At 45.6% G+C, this 20,530-nt stretch overlaps 1 protein-coding gene across 2 annotated transcripts in view; it reads left to right on the top strand.

The window, feature by feature from the left end:
- Positions 1-20,530, top strand: part of C1H10orf90 (chromosome 1 C10orf90 homolog) — a 102,107-nt gene that overhangs the window by 63,625 nt on the left and 17,952 nt on the right. For both annotated transcript variants that reach the window (XM_021216109.2, XM_021216105.1), the window contains 3 exons: positions 6,627-6,911; positions 9,849-10,027; positions 11,566-11,743. In XM_021216109.2, coding sequence (XP_021071768.1) covers positions 6,627-6,911; positions 9,849-10,027; positions 11,566-11,743 — 642 coding nt within the window. The remainder of the gene's footprint in view (positions 1-6,626; positions 6,912-9,848; positions 10,028-11,565; positions 11,744-20,530) is intronic.

The following is a 20,530-nucleotide window of genomic DNA, read 5'->3' as shown; positions in this document are numbered from 1 at the left end:
ATGGAAAGAAATATCACATCCTAATGCCCACAAAAGTAGCTCTGCCTGCCCCAGATAGCTACAGTAGGCATTGTCAGAGAGGCTCAAAATGTCAGACTTCACAGCCTTCTTATAATAGCTCAAGAGGAAGAGTCCAGGGATTCAGATCCTTTAGACGAGAGATCTACTTCTGAGCCACACACACAGCCCAGAATTTTAATTTTTAAACACTTTTCTAAATATCAGATTTTTGACAGTCAGCATCTGTGACATTTTTAGCTTAGTGAAAACTAGCTTAATGGAAAAAGATTTTAGTGAGAAATAAAAATATCACTTTGGATATGTCCAAGTTCTGAGAAACACTTGAAATGTGTGTTTCCTATAATGCTTTCGGATCAGCAGAGTCGTGCTTTTGGATGAAGCCTATGGAAAAATAGATGTTCTAGAGATGTCGGCTGAGGGGAACACAGAACCTGCCCTAATACCTGACAAGCCTGTGTGTCTTGGTGATGGTGCTTGCAATGTAGTGAAATGCTCCTGTTGTGGAGAGTGTGTGCGTGTAGATTGTTACTTATGCCTCTATATATGTTTTGTTTGTGTCAACTTCTTTTATTTGAATATCCCAAACCTCTAGAATTGTGATACGTTGGGAAAAGAAGCATCCTTTCTGGTTTCTGTCTGGGAGAAATATGCATTATTGCTTTGCTGTGATTGCATGCACAAGTCTTACAGTAAGTGAGAATTACATGCACAGTTCTCCACATAGTGTGGAACTTAACCTTCAAATAATACCAGTGAACACATGATGCTTTTTTTTCCCCTTCTTTCTTTCAAGGTAGAGTGCTTCTTATTTCTAGACTTGCATGTTCATATTCAAACACCACAGTGAAATCTGCACAGCAGCTCTCTCTGTCCTGCCTCTTTCCTCAGTCGGTGACTATAGCGACCTTTTACTAGCCAGCCTTTTCTGGTCATCAGTCCCTCCTCTCTTTATCTATTCCTTCAGGAAAAAACAAACAAACAAACAAAAAAAACTGCTGATATCTGTGTGGTTAGAATAAAGCTGCTCACTGTCCAGAGAAGGGCTGGCATCTCCAGGAAGCCTCCCTTTCAACAGCGGAAGGATTCTACTGTATGTGTTTCACCTCTGCATATCCCTCAGTCTTTGCAGCACCCTCTACTTAACGTGTGTGTTTGCATGTTTATATGTGCAGATTCACTTGTAAGTGTGTAGGCACTCGTGGATGTTTATAGAATCTAGAAGTTGGTGTGTGTACCATCTTCAGCCATCCTCTACATACTGAGGCACGGTCTTTCATTGAACCCAGATCCTCTCAGCTCAGCCCTCTAGTGAGCCAGTTTGTTGCAGGGATCTCCCATCTTGGCCACTGACACGTTAGAATTGCTGGCTTGCTCCCCTCCCCAGCCAGCACTTACGTGGATCTGAAGGTCCTAGCTCTTGTCTTCGGGCTCACGTGGTAAGTCCTTTATCCCTTAAGCCACCCCAGTAATAGTGACTCTGCTTCTGCTGCAATGGAACAGTGTGAGGCTCTAGTAGGTAATACAGCTTCGAAGGCAGGAGGGAGCTTTTTACTCCATGTCCTCTCTGCCTCTTCACCCCCTTCCCTCCGTCCCTCCCTCATCATTAGGATGTCATGTAAGCTCTGAAGAGACCAAGCAGAAATATGCTGAAGCAATTAATGTCTGATTTTAAATAGAAGTCTGCCGTGGGTGGGGTGCGGCACTACCACAAAGATGCCCATCTCCACACAAGGAGACTCTTCACCAAGCACCAAAGGATGAAGCCTGGGGTAGAAAAATAAGAGAGGGAATCCCCACCAGCCATGCTGGTGGAAAGAGCCCTTTCTACATTTTATTCCCTCATTGTTTCTCAGTGACCGAAGGCTAGCTCTACTTTCCTTGATTCTCCCTGTATTGTAACTGAAGTCAGGATGTAAAAGAATGAAGCAAACCATACCTGCTACGGAAGTTGCTCACTTAGGAAGCCACCATCCTTCCTGTATTTTCCTCCCTCCTTGGAGACATTAGCGTGACTCATGCAGAAGCCTGCCCCTCCTGCTTTCTCTTCTATAGCCGCCTTTTCTCGTGTTCCAGTGCGGCTGAGAAAGCTTGAGTCCTCCCTGCAGGACCTGTATCTGCGTTTACGGTGAGCATCTATGTTTAGATGCTTGTCATTATGAGGTTTACTGAATGTTCCAGAGAGCTTACATTTCTTCTCCAGTCCCCCAAGATCCAGGCCCAGTTTAATCTAGTTCACATATCAGTGATAGAAACGTGAGTTCTACGTGTGATAGCCTGGCCTGCACTGTGGACTGTTTATGCAGCTGCCCCTTAAGGGGCCCTCATGTCCACGTTTTCTAAATTTAATGTTCTGCCTTTGACATCTGGCTGACAGAGTCCTAGTGCTGGGTCTGTCTTTGTGAACAGCTGCTCAGCACTTTGTTGCTGTCTGCCATGATCTGGAATCTCCCAGTCACTGCAGTTCTGAAATCTATACATCTCCTAAATATTGGGAAAGAAACAAGAAAGTGACTTTCTCTATCAAGTCAGTATGAATGGTGGTATATTACTGCCACTGGAGGTAAAGTATCCAGAGAAATGTTCACCTTGTTCTCCTGTTGTCCTAAGAATCTGTGTAAGTCGATAGTACCCTAGCCTGGCCTGCATAGACCCCTTCTTGGCTGACCCTGTATTGCCAAGGTCCTTGCTATCCCATTTATACTGGGCTTCTCCTGTCAGAGGCTCTGGTTTGCTTCCCAGTTCCCTGCTCCATCTGTCTTAAGATTTGCTGCTGCACATAGGTAGTTGGGATCCAGAAATGTGGAGTAGTACACTCTGCCAAACCCACAACCACTAGCTGGCATGCCTGGCCATACAGCAGTCCGGCATGGTCTCACTGGAGCTAGTCATGTATGCTCAGGACATGATTTGCTGCTAACGTATGGCCCTGCCACTCTGCTAAACTCTCTTCTGGAAGCCTTCACATAATAGACACAGTGACAGGACAGTGGCTTTTGTGTATAGTGTACATAATTTTGGTTTTGAAAACATACAAGGGCAGTGAGATTGTAAAGGTATAAGTGGATGGTACATGATGACCCTATGTTCTATGTTCTTCCCAGCCAAGGATATTACATGTTTGGGTTATTATTATTATTATTATTATTATTATTATTATTATTATTGTACCTCCTGGGCAGAATCTTCTGTTGCTGTTTGTTCGATTCCTAGAATCTAGCTCAAGTCTAGGGTAGGCAAGTTTACTATAGGGTGGAGCAACACCATGAGAAGAATCTGATACATTCCTATTAGGAGAAAATGTGCAGTGCCAAACCCTCTCCATGTACAGACTCAGGAAGGAGACAGAAATCACAAAATCCGGCATACGTGCGGCCTTTTCATGCTTCTCTTAACCGAGCAAAGCCTGCAGTAGTAAACTATCAGCTCAAAAGCCTCTTGGTATGGGTGTAAAATGTCCCAGACCGGCTGCTAGGTTAGAACAATTAGTCCCCACTTGGGAGCGCTGTTTGGGCAGGTCATGGAAACTTTAGGACATAAAACCTTGCTGACATATATAGGACTGTAGAGGTTGGGCAGGCTGTTTGGCTTTTGGCTGGAGTTCCCTCTGCTTCCTGGTCAGGAGGAAATGAGGTTGTTGTTCCCCAAGCTCCTATGGTCTAACACCAAACTACTCCTAGCTTGATGCTCTCCCACCGTGAGGGGAATCTATGCCCCTCAAACCATAAAACAACAACAAAAGTCTTGCTTCCATCGATTGTTTCTGTTATGTATTTTAGTCACAACCTTGAGATAATTAATACAGGGTGAGGATGAAGAACCCAGAGTCCAACCTCCCCAGTATATGGGACAAAAGGGCCATGTATACTGCCTGTCTATGCCTGTGCAGGCCCATGTCATGGGCTTATTCTTTCTTGCAGAATAGACTCCCAAGAAAACAACCTGTGAATCTCCTAACTTTTCTTATTCCAGTGTGCCCATTCCTTTCTCCCTACTCCCCAGCCCCCTGCCCTAACTCAATGTAGGGGCCCTCCCCACTGCCATGGACATGTTTCAGAACTCACAAAAGAGACAGCATCGGCAAGATACCCACAGAATTCACAAAAGATCAATGGCCAGTAAGTTACCCACTATAGGAGCTGTGTTCTGCTCTCTGGGATTATTTTAACCCTTTTAAGTCACAAATAAAACACATAAACTCACAGCCATTATCTTAGAACAGCGAAGCAGATAAACAGTAACAAGAAAAGGAACGAGGAACTGGGAAAAGACAGATACGCCATGGGTGGAAATATTGATCCATTATACTCCATAAGTCTATATGAAATATATTGATTCAAATAACCTTAGGTGCAGATCATCTCTGTTAGCAGAGGTTGCATCCCTGATAATTAGTTGGGTTTTGTACATCTTTTTCTGAGTGTCCCTAATGAAAGGAAGTCATGTAGGAAGGTTGACTGTTATAGGCCATTTTCTGTCTATGGTATTTTATAATTAAACATAATGGGTGATTTTTTTGGAGTAAAGGTTTATAAACATGTTTCCGTACAATTTAGCAAAATACAGCTTTATTGTACTTGGAGATGTCTCCATTTCAAAAACAAAGTCTAGCAGCTGCTGTACATTCAGCACTTTGGCCTCGGACCGGTAGGAACTTTTTCTGTGTTTTGCTTAAAAAGCAGAGGGAATACAGATGCACCCTCATGGTGAGTGGGAATAGAAAGCTGCCAACTTAATTCCCCTGGGCTAGAATCCAAAGCCATGAAGGTGATGTTAGGGGTGCCCATGCTCTAATATTGCTGCTTTTCACATTGGATGGCATGACCTAGCTTCACCTACACCCAACTGCTCTCAGATACACAGGGACACAGCCAGCGATGGAAACTGGGGCACTGCTGACACCTCACCAGTGACATGCTCAGAGCAGGTGTCATGGATCCATGCTTTCCTATACAGGACACACTCGAGAAAACAGAGCGTGAATGTCCTTCCTTTATTCTAGTGCTACCCACTGTTTTCCCTGACATCACACATAACCATTTAGAGGCTTGCACCTCTAATGAACCCACTTCCTTTAGGGACATCAGCATGGGATGATGGTAACTCCAGAAGAGTCATGACTTTATTTAAAACAGGCATCTAAAAAAAAAAAAAAACCTATCGAATATTATGAAAGAAAGTTTAGTTTTTTACACCCAAGCCTATTAAACAGGGAGCAGAAAGAAAGTGTGTCTATACTTCCATTTCTACCCCTGGCCTGCTTTGCCCTTTCCCTCACCACAGTGTCTCTCCAGGCAAAGAAGCATTTGGTGAGTACACATTTACGCAAGAATACCTGCCTCTTTGAGCTGCTGCAAAGCACGGATGTATATAGCTTCCTTCACTTGCCCTGATTGGTGGACATAGGTCTCTGGGGAGTTGGATGTTACACTGTAGTGACAGCAGGTGCCGTACAGTTATGGAACCACCTCTTCATCAGAGCCTGACAAGGGCATGATCCTCTGCTTCATGTGTCTGCACTTGCTATATCATGCAGCTTGGTAGCAGTAGCTCTGTAATACTAGGAGCAAATCAATATAGGAGCTAACCAAATGCTTAGTGTCTATAAAATGCTCTAAGCATTGTTATTTTCTTCTTACTTCTTTTAATATTTACATAAATAATACTATTTGGTACATTAGACATAATTGAATACATCCTGTAGCATATATTCTAGTTCTATATTTGTTATGTAAAACCCAGTAATATAGTAAATGAATAATATCTAATAGTCACTCATTCTATTATTACCCCCACTTAGATTTTATAGATGAGGCTATGGAGATTTAAGTGATAGAGGTAGAATTGAACTCAGGTACTGCCAGTTAAGCCCACATTCAAGATGCTCCATCCTCCATTGTGCTGAACATAATAGGGAAGACGTTGCTACTTCCCAAGGCCACCACTGGGAATAGTCCCATTCCAGCTAAATACATGGTAACAATGTATACAAATGAAGCCAAATTCGTGGTAACAGTATGTAGCCTCCCGCAGCTACAAGCACTCTGTTCCTGAAGGGGAGGCTGGGGCTGTAGGGGAGGAAATGGTGAGAGAAATGATGAGACCAAGACAAGATACTGGTCAAGGCCCCAGAGTTTACTTAAGAGTCTGGGCTTATAAAGGGGGAAGGCCCATCATCCCCCGAGATGCCAGGCTCTTGATGCTTTGTTGCCAGGCTGTCAGCACTTGGTCACCAGGCTGTTGCTTATTCAGGAATGTCTCACGAAGACAGGTTCAGTAGTCTTGGAGAAGAGCACAAAGGTGGCAGAACAATAGACCTATCTAGGTGGGAAGATTCCACCGTAGGTGGTCTCATTCACTGTGGCAGAACAGGTCTGAGCCAGCCTGCTCAAGGCTGGGGGAGGTTATAACAGTATATGCAAATACAGCACCTAACCTACAGTTCAGAGTCAGGAATGACTACCACATTGACGACCACATATGAGAGTTATAACTACTTCTGACTGTTCCAGAAGCCCTGCTGTAGCCTACCGGAGCAAAACACATCAGGTACCTGAGAGGTCGGCTCATCTAATAATGTGAGTCAACTCTCATTTTATTTTTAATAGAAACAAAAGTACTTTCTGGAAGCAAGAAGCAGCAGCAAGAAGCACAAAGAACTCTTCCTGTTTTCCCCGTGGGACAGAAGCCCATTAAACACCTCCCTCCTGAAGGGGACAGTTCACCAAGCAGTGATGGTCAACCTAGCATCCTCTCTGAGTCCCACGAGAGGCAGCACCCATACTTCATGATACCCAGAGTCCCTCTGCCTGGGTTTTATTGCCCTTTACAAACTGTGTGTGCCTCTCTGCAGGAAGATGGGGCTGTTCAGATAGAAACACGGTTCCCCAAAGGTAAGGAGGAAGGGCGGCGGCCCCTGGGCTCTTTCTTAACATGCCTAAAGAAAATAGTTCAGTGCCTTTCTGGGATGGTTCACCCAAGCTGACCTTATGACCGTATCCGAGGGGAAAGAAAGATTAGGATCAACAAGTAGGCACGATGGGTAAGTTATGCTCTGCAAACAGATAGATGGCAGCTCTATACAAATCATGAGGCCCCCAGACTTACTATACCCAAGGCTAGTGCCAGCTAAAGCCCAGGAGGGTACCCAAGGGACATCACAGTCTCTGTTTTGGAAGGTCTGGGGTGCTAGTGCAACTGCCCTGAAGGTAGCATGTCTCTGGGGCTACCCAGGCTCCCACTAACTGGCTGACAGAAATAATAGCTAAGGGATACAGCCCCCGTCATACAGCCAACATTTAAAATGAGCAATTTGGGCCCTAGTGTACATAGGGAGGACTCATCACCATTTCCCACAGGGGAAATAGAAGTAGCCAAGCTGGACATAGGCATCATAGCCCTGCAGGTCAAGCTGCTGACCACTCCTAAATACCGTAGTGAACAATTCTGTAGGGAAAGAATAACACAACAGAGAATAGCCTCTCGTGCCTAGTAATGTAAGGGAGAGAATCTGGACTTCTGTCACCCTGAAGACATTTTTAAAGAACTTAGAAAGGGACAGAAAGATACATACAAGATGGTATGGTTTGGGGTGATAAAAATTAAAATGAGTATGTTAATTGGCAAAAGTAATGTTACAGGGAGTTGGTTCTTATGTTTTTTAACTACCAATTGATTGCAGAAGCAATTATTATGTGCTTGCTGTAAGCTGATCAGTAAGTACTCTTTGAGGTGCAGGAGGAACAGGTCTATTATTTATAACTAGGTGAACAATGAGGAGCCACTGCCCACGCTCTGGAAAGGTCTGAGCAGACATCTTTGTCCAAATGATTCTGAGCTGGCATTTGAGATAACAATACCATTAGAGATTTCAAAATCTTACTTCAGAAAACACACACACACACACACACACACACACACACACACACACACACACACACCAAGGATGAAGGGAAAAGTGCACAAAGTGAAGAGTTCCAGGAGGGCCTTGGCTGCTATGGAGAATTCCAAGGGGCCCAGAAGACCAGCACCAGAGCCAGGGATTTCTGATTCTCCAAGGGCCCCATGGTCAGAAGGCCCTCTACACCCATCGCAGGAGTCTGGACCACAGGCAGGGCCAAGACTTTGAAAGAAAGAATCTCAGTGGGTTTACATTGCAGGCGATGGTTTCAGGAGCAGTATGTGGATAGACAGGGGAGGGACCAGGCTGGGACTGAGACTCAGTCAAGAAGGTCTCTAAGGTGGGAACGTGTGGGTGAAGACATTCTAGATCTTGGAGCAGATGTCATGAGCAGTGAGGAGGTGTCCTGCTAGGACTGACCCCGTAGTTACCATATTCACATGAAGATGAAAGAGGAAAGAGATATGAAGACACCTCATTTCTCTGTGAGTCTGGGGGTTGGACAGAGTTTTCACCTGGAGACATGAGAACAGAGTGGTAGAGAGTGCATAACTTTGGAGAGAGGGTGCTGGTTGGTGGCTAGACCTGAGCTAGCCTGAGCTACTAGTTAGGCCTAAAGAGAAAGTGGGACAATGAGGGAATCCTCTAGAAGGAAGAAGAGAAAGAGCTTGGAGGCTGGGAGGATGATCTAAGCACCTCTAAGTAGTGTGACATTGGCAGAGACATGTGACATGAAGTGGAGTAAGGGGGGGGGTGTTGGGTTAGGTGGGGGCTGAAGGGAGCTGAGTAGGGAAAGGATCCAGCCAGAGAGCATACAGCTATAAACCATGAATGATACCAGGAGCTTGGATGAACTGTCTCCTGTGGCCAGGAGACACTCCTCATAGGCACCTTGCCTCTCCCAGAAGAACTACCAGTTTCTAAGCCCTATACATGGTGCTATGGATACATGTAGGATAAGCATCAGATGGTCCAGGGAGGCTAAGACATGCTCCTACAACCCACCTCACGACTATGCTGCAGAATGTAGGAGGCGGGGAATGCATCCTACCTTAGGAAGTCAAGGAGGTGCCCTGGTCATTAGAACTCAAGTCTGGAGATGGGAATTCACCAGGAAGAAGAACCAAAAGCAGTTAATAGAGATCAGAGGCCATACAGGACAGGAAGATGCTGGACCAGGACAAAGGAGCAGTTAGGTGAGGCTGGAACTGAGAAGGCACTGCAGAGTGAGGTCAGAGGGGAGGAGTGGGCTAAGAGTAATGGAAGGATCTGTCCTGCATTCCAGACCGAGGCTTGGTCAGGAGGTGGTCTGGAACAGTTATTAATGCTATTTTGCTAGCCCCAGGATTGTTCCCACCTGCAGCGCCAAGGAATCAATTAATTTTTGCCCCTTTCCACAAAGGGAAACTAAAATGGCCCCAGGAAAGGGCTCTGCCAGCTTTGAGAGAGAAACCCTTCTCATTGCTTCTGTGAGGCTAGTGGTGGACTCTGGAAAATGAAGGGGAGGGATGCATAATTGAACACCATCCCCAGTCATTATATCATTAGTGCGGCAAACACAAGGCAGATTAATATGCTGTCTTGAAACAAGCGAACTGTAATAATTACGCAGGACACACTTAATATGAGATCCAGACTAGAAAAGTCTCCTTTCATTTTGAGCAAGGACATTCTGAGCACTGCAATCTAAGGAACCCCTCCATGGCCTAACTGGCCAGTCACGGACTCCGATGACTGCCACAGTGACTGGGGCAGCTGGAAAGGTCTGTGATGAGGCTGGATCTTGTCAGCTTAACAAGGCCCGTTAATAACTCACTGGCATTTCTATTTTCTAGATTGTCTTGTGTGTCCTTGTCCCTTCCTGTGTCAGGCAGCCGGATGGGAGAGCCACTGAGTACCTTCTTACTGTATTATATGTCTGCTTTCCTAGATTACACGTGCTGTGACTTGGTTGTAAAACTAAAGGAATGTGAGAAGAATGAAGACCCCACTGTCACACCTGAGCCCTCACCAGCAACCCCCTCTCCATCAACCCCAGAGGGAGCACAGAGCTCTGATCCATCAGAAGATAGTTATGAGCCTCTGCTGGCAAGCTCTATGACTTTGCAGGTAAAGCCTCTGATGTATCCCCATCCTGGCTTAACTCTAGTGGACGGGAGATCTCTTCTGAGGAGTGTGGCATGCACCTGATCTCATTTCTGCCTGTGACTCCCAATCTGTTTGTGTCACTCTGGCCCTTCCGTGACCTTTCCTAAACTCTTCCGCTATTTGCCTCATGGAAACAATACACTTGACTCTGCCAGGTAAGAATAAGGATTGTTGCTACTGCCACCATATCAATGACAATGGCAATGAAAGGGTGCCCAGAGGTCACATGGGGTTGTGTCACATTTGATTTTTCAAAAGATTCCTATCAGATGAGAGCCTCTAGACATTCCATAGAGTTCATTGCACAGCCATTGAACAATTCAAGAAGCTTCCCAAGTTGTATGCCCATGACCTGAAGGACATGGAAGATATTTTTTCTTTTTTTTTTAGCTGCTTCTTTGTTTAGAGAAGTAACATGCATATATTGATCAAAGTTAAAATGTTTAACATGGCGGATGGCCTCAGAGAAAGTTGCTGCTAATGGCACACTATGCAGTTAAATACACTTTCTGGGAAGGCACTTGCTATGGGGTGCAACTCCCCACAAATGTAAAGAAAGCTCCATTGGCTCACTGCTGCATCCTTGGACCTTGATGAGCCTATGGAAAACATCTAAGATGTCCCCAGAGTTCCACACAAATCCACCCATTGGGGATCTGGCATTATATGTCCTATGAAAGTTCCCAGAATAAACATCTCACAATTGCAGAAACTATCTGCAGCTGGCAAAACCACACTTCTGCTAAAGCATGAGGCAAATCATAGTCAGCTGCTGTAGAGAGTTCAGAGCAGCCCTGCATCCCTACACTTGGGATTAAAATGAAAGCACACTCTTAGTACATTTCCAAAATTCTAAAACGTCACTACAGCCCCGCACATGTTGCTTTGAACAAGGAGATGTGGGGAGATTCTGACCTGTCCTATGAAGCTCACTGTATAGAACCACTCTGTATAGCAGAGCCTTCTACCTCTATCTACCCAGAAGTGGTCTCTTTAGCCACAGATAGATCTCTGAAAAGCACCATTTTCTACACTAGGGGCACAATCCCTGTATCCTTAAGACTCTGCCCCCAGCAGGAATGAGTGTGCATGTTTCTAGCACCTGCCTTCAGGTCCCACCCATGTCTCTTAGAATATGGAAGTACAGAACCTTGAGATCTGGGTTCCTCAGCAGCGAGTGGTTTGGCAGCATAAATCAACAAATAGGCAGATAGATGTTGGCTGTTTGTACTCAGTGGCTCCAGTGCTAGTTACTTCTTGGCCCTGATGCAGTGTGCTCTGTGCTGCTGGCCAGCCACTGACCTCCAGTACCTTGTCATCAATATGACCATACCATCTTTACAAAAGGTCATGGGGGGCGGGGGTTGGGTTTGCACTGTGGCTTTTTGCCATAGAGTGTTGTGATCTTGATTGGCTCCCATGGAGTAAATCAGATGGCTCTATTATTACCTGGTCTCCCTTCTCTTAAAAAACAAAAGTCTCTTCTTTGTTCCAATCAGGAAGCACTGGAAGTCCATAGACCTCAGTTCATTTCTCGCTCACAAGAACGGCTGCAAAAGCTTAAGCGCATGGTACAGCAAAGGAAAACCCAACAAAAGGAGAACCTGGGGCAGAAGCAGAGCCTACTTCCTGTCCGCGCCAACAAGAAGCAGTTCACCATTCCTCATCCTCTTAGTGGTAAGCTGCAGGTGGCTCGGAAGGCCTGAACAGACTGGGGACAAACATCCTCAGGCCTGGAGCCTTCACTGAAGGGATGAGGATCCCAAATAACGCCACTGGCATGCACAGACCTCAGCATCCTGAAACCGGCTCTGGGAGCCAGCTCATTTTGAGAGGTTACATATGGGCATGCAACTCAGCAGAAATAACTTGGGACACAAATTCACCATTGTAGCTGGGAAAGGAGCCACACCACTGTAGGAGCCAGGATAGCGAGTTCAAATTCTTGGCTCTTAGTGGAGGCTTGCAAGCGATCTCCCTTGCCCTTTATAGATTGCAAAACAGACCTGGGGCAAGAAGTTGACTCCAGCTTGTCTGCATCAACATTTGTCATCTGGAGACTTCTTCCTGCTGTGAGCTCAGAGGAAGGATGGCCAGCTTGCCCAGTACAATGAGGCCAAGGGTTAAGACAACCCTGAGAGGCAGGGCTCTCACTCACTCACTCACTCACTCACTCACTCACTCACTCACTCACTCGCTCGATCATAGGAGAAGGAGTTAGCAGGAACCTTTTCTGAGACCATCACTGAGAGCAAGATGACCTCAGTTTTTTTGTTTTTGTTTTTGTTTTTTTATTTTCATGGACCCTCATAAACAGGCCCTTGAACTAGCAAGAATAACAAGAGATGAAGGCAAGGACTGGGGACATCAGAACACTTGTGTAGGGCCTGCCAACCCAAATTTTAAAATCTGGGGGTTTGGAGGACGCCTCTGGTTTATGACTGTGAATACAGGGATGAGATCTCTCTTCCTAGGAATATGTTTTGGCTCCCAGGATGTTAAATCGTGAGTATGATTCTGAGTAGAAGTCCCCTGGGGAAGATAGCATATTCAATAAAGTGCAGCTTATCAAAGCTTACCAAGATCTCAGGAGGAGAGGGAAGCAGGAGAGAAGAAGGCTTCTGTAATCAGTTCCTATTAGACTCCCTTCTAGGTAAACTGAGTCCTTCCTGCATCCAGACACTTTAGGAGAGCTCTCTAGAGACCCCAGCAAGAGCACAGTTGAGTGCCTTGTTTTCATTCAAGGGAACTGACAAGTTACCTGTGGCTTCCATCCCATGGCACATTCCAGAAGGATAAAAAATGAAAGCCAACCAGGCAGATGGGCAAAGGGCTGGCCCATCACACTGTGTGTCTAGCTAGCATTTCAAGCTAGGTGCAGACACAGGCTTGATCTAGGTGTGTTCTCTAGGGCACTGTTTAGTCTCTGGCTCAACAAAGAACATCTGTTTCAGGCACAGCTATCTCAAGGCACTGTGAAGACCAGAGGCCAGCCACAGTGGGAGTATCCCCTTGGCACCTTCATTCACGCTGGGTCTGAAAGATGTCACTTGGTCAAAAGAGTTAGGCTATAGACACTGATGTCAACAGATAAGCACAATGTAGATGCAGCCACACACAAGCTAACCTTGGAAGATCTCCGTTTTCAGCCTTTGGTTTGTTAAGAAGCAGAGACAGATGGCCAGAGGGCAATTCTTCAGGATGGTGATGTATTTGTTAACTTTATATCACTATGACAAATACCCGAGACAAATCAACTTCTAAGGAGAAAGGGGTTGACTTATGCTCGGTTTTTTTGAAGTTTCGGGATGATTAGTTAGCACCATTGCTTTATGGCAAGGCAGCATATCACAATGAGATATGCAAAGTGGAGCAAAGCTACTCATCTCATGGCAACCAGGAAGCAAATGAGGGAAGAAGAGACCAGGGTCTCACTGTCTCCTTCAAGGGCACACCTCCAGTGGCTTGAGAATGCCCGCTTTATCCTGTCTCTTAAATTAGCTGCTACCTTCCTGCAGCTCCAAGCTGGGGACTGAGCATTTCACACACAGGAGGATGCTAGGGATCCAAACTGTAGCAGGTGCCATGCTCTCTCCTCCTCTCCTGAGGTAGACCTTCTAGCTGGGCCACAGTATCAGAGGGGGCATGGCCTTTGCAAGTCTGCATTACTTTCCTATCATACTGATAGGAAATTGCTACATGCATGCTGGCTTAAGATTACAGATATGCATTATCTCAGAGTTCTGGAGATCAGGGGTCAAAATTAAGGCATCTGCAGGGCCAGTCTAGTCTGGAGGCTCAGAGTAGAGCATGCATGTCACATCTCTCCCAGCTGTGGTGGCTTCTGGCCATCCCTGGTGCTCCTTGGCGGGTGAGTGGCCCCTGTAGCTCTCTGCCTTTGTCTTCGAATGACCTTCTTCCTATCTGTGTGATCTTGAATCCAATTTTTCTCTTTTTATTCAAAGCTAAATTCCGCCCATCCAGTATGACCACATACTAACTTGATTATATTTGCAAGGACCATATTTCCAATGACAAGGTCAAAAGAAGGTCATAGTCACAGTTTGGGGAATTTGAACTTGAATGCATCTTTTGTGCATGTGGGGGGCATGCAACACTGCTTGCAATATCAGCCAACTTTGATGTTTTCCCCAAAACAAATATCCTTATAAGTTCATGTGCTCTGAATGAACATTTTAAAACTGTATATAATAATAAAAGGGGCCCAGTCATAGTATTAAATAACTAAGTCACCTTTTTATTCCCCCAATTCCAAGACTGTCCTGGCCACTGGCATGCTCTCTGGGGGACTTGATCAGCATGGATTTTTATGGCCATTCCAACTGTCCCTGTGGTAGGGATACGTTGAAGAGAGCTTTATTTCCATGTTTGTTTGTGTTAGGTCAGTTAGATCAGACAACTCTTGAAACTAGAGCCTTGCATAAGCTCAGGCTAGTGAGAGGGAATGTTTAAGGCCCCATTAAACAAGTCTACAGTACGCATCTTGTCTTCAGTCTGTCTGCTGGCAAGATGATAAAAGCAAAATGCAGATGTTTCCTTACATGCTAAATTAGATCATAAATCATGTGTGCGAATGAGCCCCGGCTGCAGCATTGAGACGTCTGGTGGAAGGAAGGCTCAGGTTTGCCTTTCCATGCTGGGATAACTGCCTCTGATCAGGAACCGGCCAAGCAGTCTTGGCTTAGGGACAGACCCAAGCATTTCAGGTGGGAGCTCTGGCAGCTGATGAGGCTGGGAGAGGCAGGTCCCTGGATTTGCAGCAGCAATGACGAAAGGGATCTTTGGCCAGCTGTTTCATGTTGTCTGATGAGTTTGAAGCAGCCTTGGAGGCTCAGGGGCAGATGATGGTGTGTGTGTGTGTGTGTGTGTGTGTGTGTGTGCACATGTGCGTACATATGTGGGTATAAGTGCTAATTAGGGCTAAGGGTCCCTGTCTGAAGGGAAGGGAATGTTTTATGAGCAGTTGGGGGTGACAGAGGGTGCATGAAGTAGCTTTATAAATTCCTGGCTATAGTCTCCAGCTCCTGATTGGGGATTTTCCCATTGTGTGGAGGTGACTGGAAACGAAGCAGGTGGGTTCTGGAACAGGGTGGGTGGGGAGGAAAGAGCAGGAATGAGAAGTGACTAGAAGATCCTCCATCTAACTATGGAGATGGGGTTAAGGGAGATCAGCTCAAAAAAATATTTGGGGGCAGGAGTGGGGGCTAAACAGATTAAGTTTTGGTCTCATTCAGTGGTCAGAAGATGGGGTAGCTTGCTGTGTAGAGTAGTTGCAGACCAGAAACAGTACAGGCAGAGGCCAGGAAGGTTCTGGTGTGTAGACATGTAGAAAGGGTCTTAGGTGGAATAACAAGTAACATATGGCAATTATTGACCTGTGTGAGAAAATCAGAGATGTTCAATCTCCTGACCTGTGGGTTTCTGCCTTCTTCCTGGGTCAGCACTCTTGTCAACTTACTAGAGTCACCTGGAGCTATAAGCAAGCATCAATTCTTCAGGATCATGTGTGGACTGAGCCATGTGCAGGACATGGTTAGACTGAACCATGTACAAAAGCTAACCATAACCCAGGAGCTGAGTGTTTCGGAATTAGCCGTTGCTTCTTCCCTTCAGACAGAACCCAAGGAAGGCTAGCCTGAGTGTACAGCCACGTGGGCACCCGGGGAGAAGTGCCAACTACAGCCACGTGGGCATCCGAGTTTAGCAGGGTTTGTATGTGTACCAGGTGGACGGCAGCCCTTGCCGTTCTCCGTTGACACACTGGGGACTTCACCCTGCTCTCATTGCAGCTCCTCAAACTTGGCCTTGAGCATCTTCCACTGGAGTCTTGGGCTCTCCCTGGGTCACATCCCCACCCCTTCCAGATCCTTCCCAGCCTATCTCTTCGTCCGGCTCCCTAGTTAATCTCACTTTCGATTTAACTCCTGAAGAGATGCCAGGACAGGACACTTGATATGGCACCCTGCCTGACCTCATCCAGCCTTTTTAAACACTTACCTCTGAACTCTTTACTTTGACAGGTGGCCTGGTGTGTGGAGGGAGGCTTTAGCTTCTCCACCCAGTTCTTTCTTAAACATGTGTCCTTACTCTTATCTTGGTGTTAAGCCTCAACCTGGCAGACCCGACACAGCCTCATGGCCTGACTGCTGCTTTAGCTCCTTCCCCAAACTCTCCTCATGGCCTCCTTCCACAACTAATTCAATTAAGTTGTGTATCTCACCCTAGGCTTGCAGAAAATCCACCAGGAGCATCTACTTCCATAAGCCTCTCTCTCTTTCCTCAGTGCCCCCATTGCCATTTGCAAACTTGGGGTTCTTATTTACTTATACATCTCCTACTTGTCAGGGTGCTGGGGGACTGTACCCAGACCAGGAGCATGGGGTGACCACATGGCCCACCTGCCTCCCTGCTGTATATCTCCCAGATCAGATGGACTTCATCTGAATTGCGTTATCCACACCTCCCAAGGTGAGCCAAGTCAGAGCCTTTCAAATCACGGACCAGTAGAGACATGGAATTCTCTAGAAGGCATTTGCAAATTTTCTTTCCCAGAAGATGGCTGACAGTTCTTGGCTGGAGCCAGTATTAACATGGCTTTGCATTCTCAGGACACCCAGGGGGAGATGTGACTCAGTTGATAAGTGAAAACAGCAGCCTCGGTCACCCCAGCTCCTGCAGTCAGCCCCGGGGGGGGGGGGGGCACACTCTCACTTCTGCCTCATCTGAGCCTCCTGAATGCTTTCCCATAAAATGTTGAGAGAAATATTTGTGGTCAGCTCTCCCAGTATTAACCACAGAGGAATTTTAAAATGTGCTTATCAGAGAAAAGTCAAATTTTCTTTATCAGCTCACAGAGGAAACACGAAGCAGGAGCTACTTGAAGGCTTCTGGTCCAGAGCCTTTCCTTCCCAGGCAGACTTCAGACACTGCGATGGGTTGCCCTGTTGCCCTGCTTCGTTTTTTAAAAGAAGTTTAAGTTTTAGTAGGAGGTGTAGGAAGAAAAGACCGGGTCTCATCTCTTGGTTAGAATTAGCCTTACAGGATGAGGTCATTTTTCGATCACAGTAAGAAAAAGTAGGATCTCTGCTCTGCAGATGGTGGGGGAAAGGGGCTTCATGAGTGATTTGCCCAATGTCCTGGGTTTTGTTTTCCAAATGACTTCTTCCTGTCTTACAAGACACTTAAGTAATAAACTGTACAGAAACTCTAAGGAAATAGTTTATGAAGTTCATCAATATTGCATAGATCTCCATTTCTTATGATTCTCAAAAAAAAAAAAAGGCAAAACAAAGCAAAACAAAACAAAACAAAAACCCTGGAGAATCCTAGAATGCAAGCAAACTCTGATGAAATTACTAAATTACTGCTTGACCAGCTACGGCTTCAGCAGCTTGAGGGCAAGGTATGCAATCTGAAGTTAAACTTATTTAAGAACATACGTGTTTTGTTTTAGCTTTGCTCTAGTTTAGTTGACAAAAACTATACAAACTTATGATGTGCACTGTCCCTTCATAAAGAAGCGAGTTGCAAAATTACTAGATGGCTACAGGGAACCCATCCAGCACCTACCTACTTACCTTTTGTCCCCTGAGGACCATTGTCTCAGCCATCTTGAGGTCAAATGCTTCTGGATGCTCTCTGGTCACCTTGGTGTAAAGCAGGTCTTCAGAATGTTCCTCCATTTAAGTAACCCAGACTGTATGCCCTTAACCATCCTTTCCCAGGCCACCCCACCCATCCCCAGGAAACCTCCATTCTAGGCTGTGCTTCTGTGAATGCCTATGTGAAATCCTGGAGTGTTTGTCTTTCTCAGCCTATCTATTTCATTTAATACAAGGGTCATTCATGTTGTCTTGACTCTTTCTCTTTTATTTATTTTTTTAAATTATTTTATCAGATATTTTCTTCATTTACATTTCAAATGCTATCCCGAATGTCCCCCATACCCTCCCCCCCCCCTGCTCCCCTATCCACCCACTCCCACTTCTTGGCCCTGGCNTTCCCCTCTATGGGGCATATAAAGTTTGCAAGACCAAGGGGCCTCTCTTCCCAATGATGGCTGAATACACCATCTTCTGCTACATATGCAGCTAGAGACACNAGCTCNGGGGGTACTGGTTAGTTCATATTGTTGTTCCACCTANANGGTTGCAGNCCCCTTCAGCTCCTTGGGTACTTTCTCTAGCTCCTCCATTGGGGGTCCTGTGTTCCATCCAATAGCTGACTGTGTGCATCCACTTCTGTGTTTGCCAGGCACTGGCATAGCCTCACAAGAGGCCACTATATCAGGGTTCCTTCAGCAGAATCTTTCTGGCATGTGCAATAGTGTCTGAGTTTGGTGGCTGATGATGGGATGGATCCCCAGGTGGGGTAGTCTCTGGATAGTCCATCCTTTCGTCTTAGCTCCAAACTTTTCTTTCTCTTTTAAAAAAGCAAAAAGTAAATGAAAATAGAGCTGAGACTTTAAATTCTCCAATAGGTAGGTAGGTAGGTAAGTAGATAGATAGATAGATAGATAGATAGATAGATAGATAGATAGATAGATAGATAGATAGATAGATAGCAATAAACCTAAGCATCTCTCCATTCCCAACAGTCTCATTTTCATGGAGTCCTCTGCTCACTACATGTTACAAACAACATCATATAGATGTATCATTATCTTATATTGATTATTATATATTGTTGTTATAAGCAATACAGCAATGGGCACAGGAGTACATTTGTCTCATCAACATACTGGTGTAGTTTCCTTCAAAATGCAAGGAACTAGACACCATGCAGTGTGAGTGCCACACTTACAGACAGTTCTTTTTAGTTTTTAAGGAGCCAATTCCTATAAACCGTGTGTAACGGTCCCTCTTTGTCACTCCTCTCCAGAAGTTCTGGTAGTAATTTTTCCCTATAGCAGAGATGCAATGGTATCTGATTGTGGAGTCAGTCTGTATTTTCATGTATTTGTATATTGTGTGTTGTTTGTTTTTTGTTTTAAAAAAGAATCCCAGCCATCCAATTTTACGAGCATCTGAGGAGCTGGATGCTGGGGAGAAAACCTGCTGCTAGCTTAACTAGGCAGAGAAAGAACCCGGCTGACCTGCCAACTCCACCAATGTCCGTCCTGGAAGGAAGAAGCCCTTTGTCCTCCTCCACACTGTCTTAAATCCCCTTCAACTCAAAGACCCTCCTTTTTTCCCCCTTAGTTTTCTTACGTTCACTCCCTCTCAACTGGTTGTTTGCTCTGCCTCTTGACCTATGACCTATTGTTGATTTTATTTAGCTCTTGTTTACAGAAAGGGTTAAAGGTGTGTGCTAGGGCTGAACCACACCACAAAGAGGGTTTTCCCAGTCCACAATCTGGAGGTTCACAATGTGATCAAATATCCTGCAACAACAATTTTGAGCATTTTCTCATCTATCTAATGTCCACTTGGGAAATGGCTATTTATTTACACATTTTCAAGTTCTTTTCTTGATGTTATTGGATTAGTTTCCTAATATGTTTTAGAAGTGAACTTTTTATCAAATGTATGGTTTACAGATATCTTCTTCTGTCTTACAGGTTATCTCTGTACTTGGCTGATTTTTCTCTTGGCTTCACAAGATGTTTTAATTAGAATCCTCCAACTAAACTTTTTTCTTGTGCTTTGAGATTCATAATCCAAAACTGCTTTGTCTGCAACAGTGTCTTGGAGACTTTTCCAAATGTTTTCTTAAGGTGATTTTATTCTTGAAGATTCTGAGTTTAAGTCTTTACTCCATTTTGAATTGATGGTCTAAGATAAGGGTCTAGTCTTACTATTCTGCATATGTCAACACCATTGAACAAAGAGATTGCCCTTTTGTCCACTGTATCTTCAATGATTTTGTCAAAGATCGGTTGAACAAAATATGGAGCCATTTCTGGGTTCTCTATTCTGTGGTCTGTGTGTCTGTCCTTATGCCAGAGCCGTGCTGTTCTGACTACTATTGCTTTATGGTGGTACCAAAGCCAGGTCGCATGGTGCCTCTAGTGTAGTACCAGAGCCAGGTCACATGGTGCCTCTAGTGTAGTACCAGAGCCAGGTCGCATGGTGCCTCTAGTGTGGTACCAGAGCCAGGTCGCATGGTGCCTCTAGTGTAGTACCAGAGCCAGGTCGCGTGGTGCCTCTAGTGTGGTACCAGAGCCAGGTCACGTGGTGCCTCTAGTGTGGTACCAGAGCCAGGTCGCGTGGTGCCTCTAGTGTGGTACCAGAGCCAGGTCGCGTGGTGCCTCTAGTGTGGTACCAGAGCCAGGTCGCATGGGGTCTCTAGTGTGGTACCAGAGCCAGGTCGCATGGGGTCTCTAGTGTGGTACCAGAGCCAGGTCGCGTGGGGCCTCTAGTGTAGTACCAGAGCCAGGTCCCATGGTGCCTCTAGTGTGGTACCAGAGCCAGGTCGCGTGGTGCCTCTAGTGTGGTACCAGAG

Source organism: Mus pahari, chromosome 1, assembly GCF_900095145.1.
Source record: "Mus pahari chromosome 1, PAHARI_EIJ_v1.1, whole genome shotgun sequence".
Taxonomy (NCBI): Eukaryota; Metazoa; Chordata; class Mammalia; order Rodentia; family Muridae; genus Mus; species Mus pahari.
Note: the sequence above shows the minus strand (reverse complement) of the source record. Positions and strands in the feature narration are given on the sequence as shown.